The 18,762-nt window shown below is 39.0% G+C and overlaps 1 protein-coding gene across 2 annotated transcripts in view; it reads left to right on the forward strand.

Moving 5' to 3' along the window:
• USP22 (ubiquitin specific peptidase 22) overlaps window positions 1–18,762 on the forward strand; it is an 89,251-nt gene that overhangs the window by 18,576 nt on the left and 51,913 nt on the right. For both annotated transcript variants that reach the window (XM_009091787.4, XM_009091786.4), the window contains exon 2: window positions 13,588–13,720. In XM_009091787.4, the coding sequence (XP_009090035.1) occupies window positions 13,588–13,720 (133 nt within the window). The remainder of the gene's footprint in view (window positions 1–13,587; window positions 13,721–18,762) is intronic.

Consider the following 18,762-nt stretch of genomic DNA (forward strand, 5'->3'; position numbering starts at 1 on the left):
TAGTCACTGGTAATTTGCTTAACCTTGGCCAGGAAAAGTGGAGAATGGTAATAGGAGATGCTTCAAGGTGTGTGGTATCCAGTCTAGTACAGAATCTGTTCTTTCTCTGCCTTTTTAAGCCTCAGGTTCACTAATTTAACGATCAATTAAAGAGGCTTCAAGGTCTGCTGTGTTTTGTCAGAGCAGCAGAGCTAGACCATATGGATGATGTTTTCTCCCTTTATCCTTTTTTGTAATTTCTTTGGATGTGTTTGGCTGTTGGTGTTTGTTGTCTTACTCTCTGATTAAAAGATGAATTTAGTTTGTGATAGGAGTTAAAGAGCAATTTGTTTCACCAATGTGTGTTCCAATTTTCATTAGTGTCTTTTTTCTAGTTGGGAGTCTTCAGATAGATGATTTTTGCTTTCCAAAGAACTTACTTAAATCACATGATTATTATATTTATGCAACTGAAGTTTTCTGTGTTCTGCTTTGCATAAAAGTTCACGTGTGCCAAGTACCATCACACTCTCCTGATAAAATAAACTCTAAATTATATCTGAGTAATTCTTTTTCTGAAGCTCTCTGCAGCTTTGCTGTACAGATGCCCTTTTGCTAAATGAAACACTACTTATCTTAATTATTAGTGTTAATGGATATGGTGTGGGCTCAGTATTTGCTATTGCCAGGTAGAATCTAAGTTATGTCTTTTTGTGCTTGACAAATGTGACAGAGCTGTAGTTCTGACTGTCGTGGCTGAATGAATCAGTGCCACGTGCAGGAGGAGTTGCTGGCAATCACCTGGAATGCATAAGCAGACTTCTCTTCTTTCAAGCATCTTTTGCAGGCACTGGTATTCCTGAAATGCCACGTGCTCCTAATTTGTCAGGTGCATGTGTTCCAGTGATGGCTTATGGCTTCTCCCTCTGTGTTTTTCTCTTCTTAAAGGTCTCTCAGCTCTTACAGAATCTGCTTCTGTCCAAGGATGCAATGTGAACTACTGAATATCCATGGCATTAATAAACAGATCAAAGCCTCTAAAAAACCCCATGTATTTTCCCATTATACAGACAATTCTTGTGTTAAGGTATTATTTTTAATTGAAATTGCAATGTGTCCCTGGTACTTGGTATTTGCTGAATGTTAAGAGTATATAAATTGTGTTCTGAAACAATCTTTGTAGGAAATTAGGATTCAAATTCTGTTTGCTTTCTTCTAAGTAAAATGGTTACACTTTTTAACACATTATATATGTGTGTGTGTGTATGTACATAATTGTGTTTTCATTTGAGAAGGAAGATTAGTTCTTTCCAAAATGCAGAATTTCCCAAGAGCCAGTGAAAGAAAAGAGAGCTGTATGGGCTGAAACAGTTTTGATCTAGGAAGCTGTCACATTGAGTGGGGTTCTGTTTTCCCTCTTTCTTCATAGTATTCCTGACATGTCCACTATGTGGATTTTTTCTCCTTGTTTCTTTTTAGTGTTGCCAGTTGACTTGTGTCTAGCAAAACTGCAGTGATGAATTTGCTGTTCAAAGGGTCATGTGGAATATTAATAGATCTGATAAGTCTTTTCTCCATGAGTTTTACCTGGGACTGGTGAACTGGATACTGCTAATGCAGATTTTGGCTTAAACATGTGTAGGTATCATTGTCCCCCAGTTTCCCTCATCACTTACCATTGCCATAACTTGATTATCAGAAATGGGATGTCAGGAAATCCTGCTCTGATTAAGTCTTTTGGCATGTTAATTTCAATTACTTCATTCCTGGGGAAGAAGTGCCAGGGAGTAGATTTGCAGGACTGATGAAAACCACTTGAACATGCCTGTAAAGTTTCTGAAAAATCTCCCCTCTCTTAGAGAATCTTTTAATTTCATCCTTAATTTCTGTGTGATTAATGAAAGAATAACTGGATTAATTTATTAACTTTGACAGGCAAATTGTCTTTTACATCAGAGTACTGTTCTAGCTCTCTGGCAGTGGACAAAATTAAATCTCTAGTAGGAACCTTAATGTCTTCACAAGAAAAAAGAGGTGGAAAATATTATGTAGCATGTTACTTTTTCTTGCATTCAGGGCACAGCCATAAGGGCTTGTAGAGCACCTGGAAGGTGAGAGGTTGTGTTTGAGCACATCACTGACCTGGCTCCTGTAAGGGCAGGAGTTAAACTGCTGAAGGTGAACCCTTTCCTGTTCCTTTTTAAAACCAGGTCTTTGTCCCTAAGCTTTATAACCATTTTCGGTTTGGATGTAGGTTCAGGATACTCTTTGACATCTTTAAACATTTTGCTTTGCTGTCTTGTAACTTGAGTTCTTGTATTCTGGTTTAAAGAGCATTTTGTGAGAATGTGAGGCAATGGCACATTATGAGTTCTGAAGTACTGTCAGAAAGATGCACTGTGAATGAAGAGGTGGCATCGAGTCTGAAGTGTTCTGTCTTGATGGTTCCTGTTCTGCAGAACTCAGCGGTTTCAGGAGCTGGAATACTTTCAGGATTTTTTTAGAGTTGAGTTCAGATTTTCAATTATTAAGGTTTAAAGCTGTGCCCCTTTTGAAAGATCACTAACAACTGCTTGGAACTGGCTACCAGACATGGTTCTTGGAACTCCCCAGTTGCTCTGTAAGATGAGTCTTTTATGGGGTACAGCACAAAGGAGTTGTTCTGCTTTCTGCTTTGTTTGGGTGGGGTTTATTTGTTTGGTTACTTGTTTGGTTTGGTTTTGGATTTTTTGTTTTTGTTTTTTTTGTACTTTTCACACACTCTTTAAGACACAGGATTTGATGTATTTGGTAGTATAAAGGCAGATGGATTTTTATCTCACCAGCACTGAATAGCACTTCAACTGAAATATCATCTTCCTTTTTCATCTTTCATCTTTTAATAGAAGCTTTAGAATTTCATGTAAACTAATCAATTCAGAAAGAAACTTGTGTTTACACAGACAAGTTATATAATGCCCACATTATGTTTTCATGCTTTACATCAAGGAAGAAAGGCTTGGTTTAGTTCCTGCACTTTTTTAATCGTATTTTGACCCTTTCTTCTGCAGTCCTTCCAGCCCCTTCCTTTGGGAAGCAGAGGGTAGGTGAGACTTCTCTCTAAAACATGGCAAGTCAAATGGTAAAGAGTGGAGGTGCCTTGGTTTTGCTTTATTCCATGCTTTAAAGAGACAGGAAAATAGGGAGAAAGATCTGTTGTTGATATTATGAAATAGACTTTGACTGTAATTAAGAGCCTGGGAGTTTTTCTGCTTGCTTTTCTTATCCTGGTGTTGCAAAAGCTTGCTGTCCTGCTGGGATTTCTCTTTGGAATGCAGAGGTGTGCTCTAGCTAAAAGCATGTGCTTTGCCTAATAAGCTTTCCTAGCCACTGAGCCCAGCTGGCTGCTGCAGTCTGCATTTGTTTTGTCTTAACTAATTTTTATAGCCATGCTTTAAATGAAACTAACACTTTTTACATTAAATGACAAACCAAGCACAATGTCCATAAATGAAAACCAACACTATAATCTGCTAATTTTTGCTTTCAATGGGGAGTATTATATAACCAAGCAGCCTACTAAAAAGGAAGATGTGGAAATAATACTGGTGGGATGTGAATGGGGCTAAGCTGAAGGGATCAGCCTTTGTTGGAGGGAATGTCTATGTAGAGTTAAGGGTTTAGCACTTCCTCTCATAAATACAGAAGATGAGTGAAGAGAGTGGGGCCTGGCTGGTCAGCACAAAATATTCTTGTCAAATCTTGGTATCTTTTGCTGTAGGTGATGATGAATGTCATCAACATGTAGCACTTTGCTGGAGTCTCCTGATAGGTTAACTTTCAGGGTTGCTGCAGTCTTGCAGCTACCTTGAGTTGATAAAAAGTGTTCAAACACTCTGAAATTCAGCCAAATCTTTCCAATTTGATCCAAATTATGAATGAACAGAAGAAATGTTAGAAGGTAAAATATGAAATAGAAAATCTGTTTCAAAATACTCATGAATCATTGTTTACAAGTCTACAAAAGTGACACTGGAATTGTTGTGCAAGTTTGTTCTCCATGAATTTGTGGAAAATAATGTTTTTGTTCTGACTTTGTGCTGAATATGAACATTTTTCATATAGTACTCGTCAAATATACAAAGCTCTGGCCAATTCCTGCTTGGCTGTTAGTTTCAGTGGAGCTTTTTTTAATATGATGGAGCAGCTGCTTGGAAATTAAATTAAAAACAAAAAACAAACCCATAACAACAATAATAAAACCACTACCAACAAAATATCTCTGTAACCTTGTTTGTATATTTATTCTCACAGATATAAGGGCAGATTTTTTTCTTCTAGTGAATTCACATAGCTCAAAGCTGCTATGAGCAGGAACTTCTCCCATTGCTGTGAGGGTGAGTGTCATCTGACCTGCACACAAATGTTCTTCTGGTCCTTGTAGGCAGCTGTGTGAGCTGGGCCAGGGTTAAGGTTTGAATCTCTTTGCTGGTTCTTTTTGCTGCTTTTTGAAGAATTGCATTGCAATGAAGCTCTAGACCTTTTTTTTTTTTCTCCTTTACACAAATGTCAGTGGGCAGATTTAGGGCCTGGATGTCAACTCCATTCACTTACAGGTTTGCCTCATGTTTATTAAACTGTGACTGATCAGAATCATGGTAAGTTTTTTTTGGAGTCAAAATTACTGAGGATGACACCTCAGAAAGACACAGATAATTGCATTTGCACTATTAAAAAAGGTAGACTTTTTCATGTGACTTAAAAAAAAAAAAAAACACTTTTTTTTACTTAGTAGCACTCCTTGTAGTAATTTACAGAAGAGACTATGCAAAATATCAGGATGAATTTCTGTGTGCTCCATTTAAAAAAATCTCAATTCAGAAATTTGTCAGTTTAGGTTGCCTGAACTAAGTAATGACCCTAATATATAACTAGTCTATTAATAGCCTCCAGGCAGCTGTGAAAAGGAAATATATGGATTTTTACTTAATACTTGTGATTGGTACATTAAGAAAACAAACAAACAAAGTGTTGTTTAGTGTTTGGATATTGCTGGGAAAAAAATCAGAGACCTCTTTAGATGTAGTCAACAAACTGCAGTGAGGAAAGAATGCAGAACTTGCTTCTGTGATGTCACCCTACGTCCTACAGCTCTTCCTATAGCTGAAACCTTGTTAAAATACATAATAAACAAGTGGTGTCTTTAATAATCCTGATACCAGTGGGGCACATTGGTGTTGCTTCTCAGTTCCATGTATGTGGTTCCAAACTTCTCTGTGTGGGAAGCACCCCTTCCCTGAGCCCTCCTTAACCAACAGGAGGTAGAATTCCCTGTGCCCTGATCCTGAGAGGCAGTCACAGTTTATCAGCACCTTCCTCCCAATTCATTCCTTTGGGAGGAGGGTAAAATGCACATATTTTGCAAAACAAGTTCATGTTCTAAATACATCAGCAAGTGTTAGAACATAGTTGGCTGTGCACTCTGTGGAAAAAGACAGAAGCTCTTTGCTGAGAATCTATCGCCCACCTTCCTAAATACTTTGTGATTAATGTTTATTATATTATTGTGGGACTGCAGCAATTTGCAAACTCTTTAAATGGATAAAGGAGTAAATCCCTGCCATGAGAATGCTTCTTTCCCAGCTGTTTTTCTGATGATGCTTTCATTCATCTTACCAGTTTTAATGTGAGAAATCTAAGCTCCTTTTCTCTTCCAGAACATATTTTCTGCTCATATTGCTTTAATAATGTTTTTTCTATGCTGACCTGCCTGTCTGTAGAGTTCAAAATATCCATCTGTCTAAATCTCATCCTCTAAAGGGTGAAAAGCAATTCTGACTACCTCTGTCTTATCTCCATAACTTTAGGCTTACAAATTTGCATAAAAGTTTTGTAGTGAATGAAAGACCTCTTATTTAGCTCTAGTGACATGAATTATTAATTTGTTTGGTATTGAGGCATGAGGAAACAGTAAACCTCAGCTTACTGGATATCAAACACGTTCTGTGCAAGCACGTTGAGAATTTGCTTTCATTCTCTGGCTGTTCCTCAGCAGTAATGTGCAGGTTGGCTTGGAGTCTTCCTGAACATAAATACTCAGGTGCTGACGTCTTAAAATAATAAGTGGAACTAGACAAGCAGAATTTCTAATTTCATATATGTGTCATATCTAAGAACTCAAAGAAGTTTTGACAAATCAGCAATAGATGTGCCCTATTCAGTGTGGCCTTGGGTTTTTAAAATCATAGAATGACTTGGGTTGGAAAGGACCTTAAGGATCAACCAGTCACTAACAGGTGCCCTCTGTCTTTCTACTGCTGCTCATTTTCTACTGTTTGTCTTTTTTTGCCATATTTGTCCCACTGGTAAGTCACCCCATGGAGAATCTGTGTTGTAGCATCCTCTATCCATCTTTCCTACCAGCAGAATTGCTCTGACTTTGATCTGAGCTAATTAAGTGTCTGTATTTTTATGGCTGTCATAGAGTAGTTAAAGAAAAGATAGCTGGAATATGTGTGCTTTTCCAAATGAGCCTGTAGGAGTTGTTAGAGCTTTGATTCTGAAGTTCCTTTCTTCTTTCCTTTCTGAAAGAATGCAGTCTAGGATATTTCTATCCAAGTACTGTGGCAAACTTCCCAAGAGCATTCCTGTTTTCATAGGAAGAATCCCATTTCTTAGTTTTACACAGGGCAAAAAGTAATCTCTGCAGACTGGGCAGGGTTTAATAAGACTCTGCATAGCATCAGGCAGGTTTGGCTGTTTAGCTTATTCCTTGAATTGCTTCCCCAGTCACGTGGCCACAGAAGAGATCAATATGTTACCTAATAGGACATTTAAAAACATTTCCGGGATTTGCTGACGTGGGGGAATGGTGAGGGAAAGGAATAGATTTTGCACTGATCTGAGCACACACTGCTGCGGTCTTGGCAGGCCCCTTGTTCTCATGTGGAATTTGCTGCTGCAGTGGTGCATTGCAGGAAATAGATAAAAATCAACACACAGAATGTATCCATGCTCCTCATATACCCAGGGAGAGAGCAGTGCATTTGAACCTTAAGAAGCTTATGTGTTTTCACAAGGCAAATAGACTTCCCACTGTTAAAAGAATCCTACTCTAGAAGGACACGTGTTTTAATTTGAATAAGGTCCATTATTTAAATGGTTTAAAAACACAATAGGCTCTTAACTGCATCTTTTATAAAGTACTTGAGAAATCATTTAGGTTTGTAAACGCTGGTGGAGGGGATGAGCACCTACCAAAGGAGAAGCAAAGAAGCAATTTCAGCATAGTCATTTGAATTCCAGAGAATTGCTTTGTTCTTGTTGAAACACAACTTTTTACTACTGTGACTATGTACAGGAAAAGCAGAATTACATTTTTAGAGTATCCTCCTATTTTTTCCTCTAGCTCATGCTGTCTTTTAAATTGCACAGTTCTTCTTTTCCTCCCAAGTTTTATTTCAACCTTGTACCTGTTGCGGAATTTTGTGTAAAACGAAAAATGGGAAAAGTGTAAAAAATCGCAGAGATTCAATATCCATCTCTTGAAATGACACACATCATCCAGAATAAGGAGAGCTGGAGGAAAATCTGTATGTAGAATTAATAATACCTTCTCAGTTCTGTGTTTCGACCCCAGACATAATTATTAATTTCATCTGGGTTATGTAGTTGTAGATTGACTTGCCGGGTTCTCTTCTCTCTTGATGAGAGCCCTTGAACCAAAGTCGTGGTTTTGTATCTTGGCTAGACCTTGGCCACAGCATGGTTCTCATTTAACAACATGTCTTCATTTCAGAGTGAATTCAGTGTTGTATTTCTTTTGACTATTGTCCATGCATGTAATTCCTATCAGATGAAAGGAGAAAAAGTTTCCTCGAGTCGCTTTCTAGCATGTTCAGTTTCCTTTTTCTCTTCCACAGTTTTTTCAGTTGCAGACAGAAGTAGGACTCACTGGAACCAGCAGCAAGCTGCTCACATGGTCATAATGGTATATTTTTATTTACACTCCATCTGAGAACTGTGATGTTATTTAACAGCTTAGGCCATTTCATCTTTAATTATAAATTGTGATAGTGTTGTCTTCAAACTTCAAGCAGATGGTCAGAGCCAAGTGTCCTGTTCAGTCTGGGAGAGCTGTGTAGACATCTCCTCTCTGCCTTTTTTTTTTTTTTTGATTCTGCTGCTGTCTAAACAAACATTTAAAATAACCCAGTTTATGAAGTTACCTATGATATTCTGAGCACTTACCAAACTCAAAGATTCTGTAACTAGTGCACAGTTTTGCTTGTACAAATAAAACCTTTATGGGTACCCCTGACCTCAGTGGGTCTGAAAATAAAATTTACAATATTGAGGGCATGTTCTTTTAAAGACAAAATTGACATTTCCAGTCTTTCTAATTAGGACTTGGTTGCAGGAAGTGAGTGAACAATACTTAAGTTGATTTTTAAATTATTTAAAGCTGATGTGTCAGAGCAGTGCACTGACTCAGAGTAACTGAATCATCCTATCAGCATGTGGAGGAGTGATTTATATGCCATATCATGGAGAACTGCAGAATCAATTCCTTCGTTTTGTCTCCTCAACTCTAAGAACATGGCTTTGAAGTTTTAATTATTTAAATATCTGAAATGTCCCAGCCCCTGCACTGGTGTTTGATGGATTTGTGACAGACTGGTGTCAGGAGCACAGTACAGGGAGTCTGGGAGTAAATACAGACTAAGGAGTGACAGAATTGTTGTAAGGCAGATTTGACCCATTTTTGTTACTCTTGAGGTGCAGAGTACTCAGGAGTAATAAATGCTCCTGGCTGTGCTTTAACACTGGCTCTGTCCCCCACAGGGCAGAAGAATCTCCACTGTTGGAATAGCCATAGGGTCTCCATCTTCAGCAGTGCTTGGTTTCATGGCCTTTTGTGATTATCTGTCCTTTTTTCCTTTCAAAAAATAGGCCAAGGGAAGCACACTGTTCATCACTCAATGTGAGCTGCTGTGGCTGCTTTAGATCTGGGAGAGAATTGGTTGCAAGATGAATGAATAAGAATAAAAATAAACCTCTGTGTCCAGGCTGTGATCTAAACATAGCAGGGGGAATAGAATAGGCAAAAATTCCAGAGAGGATTGAATGTTCCTAAAATGTGAATATTAAGGTCTGGAACACTGAATATATGAGAATGTTTAAATTTTGCTTCAGTGTCTTGATCTGTGGCCCAGTGAAGGCATTTGCACTTCATATTAAAAAATTTTCAGTCTAAGGTCTCTAACTTTCCTGGTTTGGGTTTGTTTTTTCTTCTCTCCCCTGGTGTGCTATTAAGGTAATGAACACTGCAAACCTTAACTCAGTCTCTTCACTTTTGTTCGTGTGTCTGTAAGGGATTAAGGATTGAAGAAAGCAGAGTTTAATTGCAGGAACTGTCACAGATTCCTAAGGCTCTACACAAGTGTTGCTTTCACCTTCTCTCAAGTCCTCTGAAGCACAGCCTTGTAAGGAATAGTTTGGCAGAGCTGAGGTAACACTTCTGGAGCCCAAACACTGCTCCTGGGGAACAAAGCAGGTTTTGGTGGCAAACTTGGGCATGGAGGCAGAATTTCCCACATACATCTGTGTTCTCTAGGTAGGCATATGTAGACCTGCCCAACAAACACCTTAATCTGTGCAGACTGAGAATAAAGTTGTCTCTGAAGAAGGTTTGGGCTGTAAAATGAAGCATATCCACCAAAATCTTCCAGTAACGATTATAACATGTTAGAAAATTAAATATTTTCTCTTTTTTTTATATCTGTTTTACACAAAAGACTTACTTTAAAAAATGGGGGAATAAAGTAGGTTTGGTTTGGGAAGCTTTTACTTTCCAAATGCTACAAATTTGTACCTGATCAAACATTGCAGGAATTCATAACTCATGTTTGCTTTAAGACTGCCTTAAGAATCTGCTTCTTTGAGTTACTTGTGAACACCTACAGGGTGGCAACACCTTCGTTATGATCTTTTAACCTCCCAAGCCTCCCACTGTCTTGTTAGTGTTACCTCGACCATCTTTTCCCCTGTACCTTTGTGGTGGAGATGTTTTGCAGACTGTGAAAGGTAGGAGGTCTCTGGCTTACAAGCTTGTAGCTAAAAACCTCTCTGTTCTCCAAGTGCTTTGATATATTTAGTGTGAGCATAAGAGGCAAGACTCCTAAGTACCACAGTGGAAAACTTCTAAAAAGATGTTTTCCTCTTTTCATATACAGTTAAATAAAAATTGTACTTCCAAAGCTATTTCTGAAATAGCTGCAAATACAGAAGGAGAATTTGTATTAGCTCAGGTCACTGAATGCCTCTTGCTTTCCCTGCACTATTGGCTTTGTAGGGATAGCTCATTTCCATTGCCATTGGTTGGTTTGAGGACCCAGTATTACATGAGGTTGAAACAGCTTTGTGGGTTTTAGAACAAGTGATGCTCCTGCCCTGTGTGACCTGCCTGCTTTAGGTGGAGCCTGAGCTGGCCCAGGACAGCAGAGCAGGAGCTGCTGGACTGAGAAGTGCAAGAGCAGAACATCAGTGGATGTGTTCATTTTCTCCACTGCTATTCTGATGGGTTGATGGTAAACTCGTAATAAGCTGTTCTGACAATTTGGGAAGATTTGGAGTGTCAGCAACTCTAGGTTTTGACCTAGTGATGCCTGCTGCTTTATTTTTTAACTCATTTTGTATCATGACTGTTCACAGCATTGAGAGCAGTTTTTGAACTCTTGCCTTGCCTTAGAGGTGATGCCAGCCAGTTCCCTGGGTGTGTCATGCACTAATGTTTGCACCCTCTTTGCTGGGCTGAACCTCCTCTGTAGAGGTACAAAACCATTGCTGGGGCTGGGCCTGTGGGTTTCCCCAGCTGTGGCAGCAATACAGGAATTGAGGGAATTCCTCAGTTGCAGAGGAATTGAGATGCTGTCAGAACTATCTGTAGCTCTCTGTATGTGCACACACCATTTATATTGTGCAGGACCATTCTTTCCTATCATTTAAAAATGTGATTGTATTCTTCCAGAAGGAAAACATTCATGGCCTCCTCTGGTTTCTGTGTGTGGTTTGTTGGAGTATCAGAGCAAAAATAAAGGGAACAGACAGAGGTTTAGTGTGGAATGAAGGAAGACTGGCTGGGGACATGAAGATGAGGGATTGTGTATGATGGGGTTAAAGATGAGGATAATACAGGAGGAAAGCAGGAAGGGAGCAGAATAATAGTGGGAGAGAGTGCAAAGGAAGGGGAAAACTCTTGGATAAGGAAGGGATGTTCCTGTATCTTGGGGGAGGAGAAGTGACAGGTTGACTCTGTAGCTGAAATCCTGGTTGAGTTCCCTAAAGTATCGAGACCATAAGCAAGACCTAACTTGCCTTTTTAAAAAGTTGAATGCTGTTTTAAAACAAGCTGGTGACTGTATGGATCCGACTGCTGCTCATTACTCATTTGCAGTATTCTGTTTCATCTTAAGACTGTAGCCTCAAGAGATGTGAGCAGGGTGGGAGTATTATGAAACAAAGTAATTTGATTATTTGGGGTGGGGTAGGAGAGTGGCAGCTTTGTTTTAACTTAGCAAATTGTTTAAAAGCGCAGACAGATGACAAGGAGACAGCTAATCTGGTTAAGAATAGCCACTATGGTTTTTGATATTGATTTCATTCCACACTCTCTCTTTTAACCTTGTTTTCTTACAACTTTTGAAAAGCCACCTTGAGCTATACTGAACAAACTGAGGATATGGATAAAATAGCTTCCTTTCAAGAGGTCATTGAACTGCTCTTTCAACTCATCACTAAATTCCTCATACATTCTTCAATTTCTCCTAATTTCCATTGCAATAAAAACACTTTAGGGTGTGAATTTTCTGCCTTTTAGCCTAAAATGACCAGCTTTTACATGCTTGTTATGTCATGTGTTTACAATACATTTAATGCTAAAAGATTTATTTTTAGCTGGCTCAGTAAAATAGCCTGGTTGCTGGAGTTGTTGTCATAGCAGCAATCTTAACAGATAGGCTGATCCTATTTAGCTTTTGCAGCCAACGAGCGGCCGTTAGGCAACAGTTTGACAGTTCTGCAGCATTTTTCTAAAGATGGAAATTGTGCTGGTGGTGGTGAATTTTTTTTGGCCCAACTTTAAAATATTTCTTTCTGTAGGTGTGTGGAGTTCGATTCAACATTTTCCCCTAACAACTTATGATAACTTTGAATACACAACATGTGAGATTCAGAATTTAAGTCTTAATTTGTAGGAGCTTGAAAATAAATTACATAGTGCAACATATTGCAAGCTGCTTTGATGATTTTTTTAAAAAGCCAAAAGTATTCTGAGAGAAAAATGCCAGACTAGAGAACAAGATTGTGCATCATTTATTCAGCAGTAATTTTAAGTCGTGGCAGACTGGGCAAATATTACTGAAGAATTTTGTGGGTTGTTTTTGATGAAATGCACTGCCTGGGTTAGATGATATCTTAGGATTTTAGTAATCCAAATTCTTTTTTTTTTGGTATGAAGAGAAAAGGGTCTTTCTGTATTGACAAGCAAAGAAATAGTATTTTCAGATTAGACTGTAAAATCAGACATACCTCTAAGTGTTCTTTGTAGCTCTAAGCTGTTACAGAAGTTCAGTTGCCCTCAGACAGAGGTCTGAATCCAGTTCTGAGATGAAAAGTAAATTTACTGCAAGGAATTTCTCCTGTCTGTAACTTCCAGTCCGATGGTATTGAACTTAAATTACTTTTGGCATGGTTGAGTGAAAGACTTATTCTCAAAACTCTCCTAAGTCTCTTATTAAACAGAGTCATTAAAAATTATTGAAGTACTTTAGTTTAATGCTAAGAGATGAGTTTGGATGCTGTTGGCTTAGAGTGCTTCAAATATGATTAGGAGTCAAAAAGTCTATTTAATTTTCCAGTGACTTTTTTTAGTCCTTAAGACTCACTTGTTAAAATATGTTGCTATCATAGACTATCATATCAGGGGTGTGTGCTTATTATTTCCAATGAATCAGGGCAACTTTCCTCAGATCTGCCCATTCTGGGCAGTTTTGGGAAAACTTTCATTGCTTTCAGCTCCTGGTCCAAAGCCAGTCTCAGAATGGCAAAGGCAACTTCTGTATCTCTGGCTGGGATGGATTTGATGCTATGCCACTCTTCTTTGGACTAATGTCGAAAAATCTAATAAGGGAATGTGGCAGAATCTCCCAGCAGAACAATGAAATATCATATACCCACACACATTTTAATGTCTAAGTTATATTGCAGCTTTTGAGAGCATCAAGGAGGTTGGTGCTGTGAAAAAGCAGAGTTCTTGCCGTGGTCCCACCATTCCAACTCCTCCCTCTTCACCACTTAACCTCCCTGCTGGGCAGCTCCTTTCCCTGGGTTCTGGTGTTCATCTGAATCATGAGACCTGCTCCCTGATAGGACTTGCAAATCTCTTGGACAAATGGAGGAGTTTTCTGTGTTATGTCCAGCTGCTGGTTTTTTTTGCACATGAGGACAGAACAGTTTCCCTGCTGTTGTGCAGCCTTCCAGAGTGAAAGGGAGGGGCAACCACGAGAGCTGGTTACCTGGGCTGGGGGATGCTTCTGGCCCTCACAATCTGTGTCTGTTTTGCTGTTTCAGGCAAAGTCGTGCATTTGTCATATGTGTGGTGCCCACCTGAACAGACTCCACTCTTGCCTCTACTGTGTCTTCTTTGGCTGTTTTACAAAGAAACATATTCACGAGCACGCGAAGACAAAGCGACACAATTTAGGTGAGTTCTCATCCCAGTGCTGCTCATCATCCTCTCTGTTATCCCTCTCCATTCCAGGCCAGTAAAGTGATATTTTCTTGTAATTACCTCATTAGGCAGAGAGAGAATTTTATTGGGGGTTTGGGTTAGTTTAGTGCTTTCATTCTAAACTTGGTGTTTAAACTTCCATTGCATCACTGTTAAGTTTATCTTCACAGCTTAAAATTTCCTTAGTATCTTGGTATTTATGAATTAATGTCATATATAAAAATGTGAGGAGGCAGAGTTTTGGGGGTTTTTTCCTAAGTGTTAAAAATGGTGGGTTTGATGCCTGGAACTAGAACATTTATTTCAGTAAACTTTTTTTTCAGGAGGTCATGTTCACTTCTTTTATTGCTGAGGAAAACAGCCATCATTTCTTTCACAAAGAAGGCTAATCAAGTAGCAATCAGAATTATTTAAACTGTTGAAGTTTGGAGGCGGGGGGAGTTTCTTCATCTTTCTGTGTTGGCTTCTTGTTTCTGTTGGGGTCAGTAACCTAAGTAGTAACAAAACAGTTTAATTCATATGGATTACCTTTCCCTCAACAGTCTCATAAAATGCTGGTTTCAAGGCCAACAAGTTCTTCTGTTCTGTCAGTATTGGTGCTATTCCATGTTCAAAACCAAAAGCCTTTGGTTTTATTTCAAATTACCTATTGCTTATAGTTCAGAACATTATTGAGTTATAATGCAAAATCCTGATCCATATTAAAATTCTGTTTTAAAATGGATGAATATAATTTTTCTCCAAATTAAAATACATTCTTGCTGGAGTGATGTAAGATACAGGAAAAAAAAAGGCATTATTTCATGGCATAAATTTCATGGCATAAATTTTCTCTTGACCAGCGTGGCCACCATTCCTAATTTAATTTATCCTAAAGTGCTCATGGAACAAACTGTCTTCATGGAAAATAAAGACAGAGAAGCTCCAGAAGGCCAACAGAGCTGTGTATTCCTGTGCTTAAGAAATGGGTGTGTAAGTTTACTATTTATGGAAAAGATTATTTGAACCAGCAGATCGTTATAGTTTTTTCCTCCATATGTGTCAAGAAAGAAAGAGATGAGGCTCAGTAGTGGTATAGTTTTAAGTTTGTAAATGTCTTGAAAAATAGAATACTGGGAAATAGTACTGAAAATCTCATCATGGTGTGGCTGAGAGCTCTGGGACTGCTCAGCTCACAGGAGAGGCTCAGGGGAACCTCATGAATGGGTACAAATACCTGAAAGAGAGGTTAAAAAATGTCCTGGGCTCTTTCCAGTGGTGTCCAGGAGGCAAGAAGGATAAAGTGAAGTACAGGAAGTTGTGTCTGATTGTCACAAGCTGTGAGGGTGACCAAGGCCTGGAAGAAGCTGCCCTGAGAGGTTGTGGAGGGTCTGTCCCCATATACATTCAGAATTTCTCTGGACATGGGCCTGGGCAGCCTGGATGTGCTGGATGGCCCTGCTGGAGCAGGGGCTGCACAAGGTGACCTCAGAGGTCCCTACCAACCTCAGCCATTCTTTGAAAACTGAAAAGACAGTGTGACATCTTTTAATTGCTTTTTGCACAGTGTTACCTCAAAGAGCTTTTAAAGTCAGTTCATTAGCTGAATTTTTTTGGGATCTCTACCAATATGGAAGTGCAAATTATTTGAGGTAAACTTGAAGAATTTCTGGTAAAAGGGGTGTGTGGGTGTGTATATATATATATAAAAAACAACCTTTTGTGCTAATAAAAGTTTATGGCCACATTTAGGGTTTAAAAAATACTGTGCTAAATTGAGACTGTCAGCAGTATTTACCTGTTTATCTGTGGACACTTTGTAAACACTGTAATATTTTTACCACTAAACTCACCATATTTATGGAGAACCTTTAAAAAAATCTTTCTAATTGCACACATTCTCAGCTGCTGTTTATGTATTTGGGAAGCTTAAATTCAAGTTATTTTTTCTGCAAGACAGAATATGCTGTTTTCTGGTGTAGTGAATTAGCTTGTGTTTCCTTAAAGGAAAACCAAAACTGGATGGTGGAGGAGGGAGATTCTTAAAAATGCTCTTGCTTGGGGTCTGTTGTGGTTATTGCCCTGGCATTAGACAATTAAGGCTGTGTCAGAAAAGGTATGTCCCAAAAGGAATAGTCTTTAGATAAAAAGGGCAAGAGTTAATTAAGCCAAAGCACAAAATACTTTACTGAATAATCCCAAAAAGGATTCTTCTGCAGCTAAGTATAAATTACTTGGTGCACAAATACACATAATGTGAAGATTGTGCAAGTGACTGCTTGATTTCTAGTTTTGGAGATTCCTTTCTCTCTGTTTTTTTAATGTATATTTTGGTGTTTAACTTCCAGCTGCATGTGAAATGAGCTTTGAAAATATTTTTGTAGTTCTACTAATGCTTTTGGTTGCTTTTCCTGCTGCAGTTTTAGTTGGGAAAATAACATCTGATAGGCAAAAACAAGTTAAGTGCTTTGAAATTTCAAAACGAAGAGGAATTATTTTAAAGCACTTGGTGACTTTTTGCTGAGCCAACATCAGTCTCCATGGAGACAGGCAGGAGCTGCACACTTAATCACAGTTGTAAGAAATACCACGGATTTCAGCTGTAACAGCTGTCGGAGCATGGCAGGGATGTGTTTGCAGCTCTCTGCTGTCTTTCAGGAGGCTCCAGCATCATATTCCAGAGTGGTTTTAAATACATCCCTTCCTATCTCTGCCTGTCTGAGCCATCTGAATTTGGCACTCACAGTCTGCCTTTACAGTGATTCCTGTGCTCTTGAATCTGCCTCCCTGTTCAATGTATATTAATAATGGTGGACTTAATTTAATGTATTCTTTGAGTTGTGGATGTGGGTGATGGGCAGGTGAGGTAAGATCCAGCTATAGCAGCTGCTTTTTTTCATCTCTGCATTGCTCAGTTCCTCTCAGTCAGCCTCCAGGACAGTCTGATACTCCCACTGGGCTCTGTGTGTCTTTTGTGAGGAGTTGTGAAATGCTGAGAGCAAAGTCCTGACTGAGCTTCTCTGGGATTTTTCCTGTTTTTGATCCTGTCAGATGTTTCCTTTTCCCCACCTGTAGGAACCTGAACAATTTTTACCTTTTCTTATGTATGATTCTCAATATCATCATCATCATACTTCACTTTTCCAGTTCTAATGTGTCCATTTCTGGTGCCAGCCCTTTGGATTAAGACAGTTTGCTGTGCTAATGACTTGCACAGCATGACTTCTTCCATGACTTCTATTTTGTGCTTCTTAATCTGCCGTTCAGCACAGAGCTGATATTGCTACTAGGGAGTTAAATTCAGGGACTGCAGAACTTCTTTTCTGCTTGGTGTTGCTTGTCTGCCTCTTTCGTGGGTGGAGTTTCACTCTTGGTGCAATTGCCTTTTTGCTAAGTAACTTGAAATCCTTCTGGAGCTATTTTGATTATCCAAAATGAATGTGTGCCATCAACATACTCTGGCATCTTCCTAAATAATCCTTCCAAATCAGGTTCAGCACCTGGGGAATGTGCTGGTGGATTCTATCCTTGTAAAAATTGATGGTCTCTTCCTTATCTTTTCTACAGCTGCTCAGTGAAGGAAGGTACACAGTAACTTAGTCCCAGAGTAGCAGAAGCAGGAAGATGTCTGTGAACAGTAGCTCTAAAAGGGAAGAGAGGTTGGTACTATAAAGTTCATCTCAAAACTGCAGCAGTGGTTAATTTATCAGTTTCCTGATGGGGACTGAAAATTCCTAGGCAGACACCAAATGAAGTTTTAGTATTCTTTCTGAGTGAATATTTTCTGTTGTATGTACACACTCTTGTAGCTGCAGAAAACCCCACTGCTATAGGGCTTACAATCCATGTATTTCTGATTGGGGTCAAGGAGCTGGAATTAATATTCCACTCATAACAACAACATAAAATGATTTGACACACTGTGGTTCCTGTAAATTAACAGTTAAAAGCACATTTTCTATCTAGGTTCCATAGGGACACCAGGACATTTTTTCTTCATCTTATCTTTCCTGGCTTGGATTCATGTGGAGTTGTAGGATGATATTCTAAACCATCACAGAGTGTACAGCACAGGGGCTGCCCATTTGGCTCCTGGTGTTAAGTGGTTTGCAGGATAATATTGGGTGCGTGCCATGTTTGGATTGCAGGCAAAATGAGTTTAAACATTAAAATTCTAGATCCATATGGGGCCAGTAGGCACCTTGAAGACTTCAGAGCCACAAAAACACTTCTCACCTGTTGACTCCTGGTTTGAAAAAAGAAGAAAAAGCAGCACTAATGGAATAGTTCTACTTTGAGTATTAGGAGAAGATACTGAATGTGAGAGGGAAGGATATTGCTTGACTATGACTATCGTTTTTAATGTGGATTAAAAGATTTTGGCAACAGAAGGAAGTTTTGGATTTGTTTTTGGTTTTTTTCCCTGACAGTAAATATCTGCAGTTCTCAATGGCTGGATCATAATTTAGCAGGAGTAGTCCCTTTTCCACCTCTTTTCCTCCCTTCTTACCAGCTCAGGAATTCTGAGCTGTGGTGCAGGTTCCAGGTGCCAGGAAATCAGGAGGAAGGCAATCAGATGCCTGCTTTGTGCTGATAGATCAGAGACAAGATCCAGTGGAGAACTGGCTGAAGTTTAACAAATCGCTTCTTGGGAACCTGAGCCAATTACCTGGAATGGGGTTAATGATTAACACTCAAGGTGAGAAATCAGGGAGCATGAATTAGCTTAGGATGTTGGCTTAAAATGGTCTGAAAGAATTGCAAATTTAGCCTCCTTTGTTACAGAAGTTGAAGAAAATGCAGGTTTCTTGCATAGAACACAGACTGTGTTGATTTGAGGTTGATAATATGCCAAGAATGAGTCATAGAAATTCACAATGGAATTAATTTCAGTACAGGTAAAAACTGACCTGAATTCTGAGCTGCTGCTGGAGGTTTTTTTTCTACTTGAGTGCACCCAATGATCCAAGGGAGATGACACCACAACATGATTCACAAATATCTCCTATGTGATGAATGGTATCAAATATTATGGT

The sequence above is a fragment of the Serinus canaria genome, chromosome 14, assembly GCF_022539315.1.
Source record: "Serinus canaria isolate serCan28SL12 chromosome 14, serCan2020, whole genome shotgun sequence".
NCBI lineage: Eukaryota > Metazoa > Chordata > Aves > Passeriformes > Fringillidae > Serinus > Serinus canaria.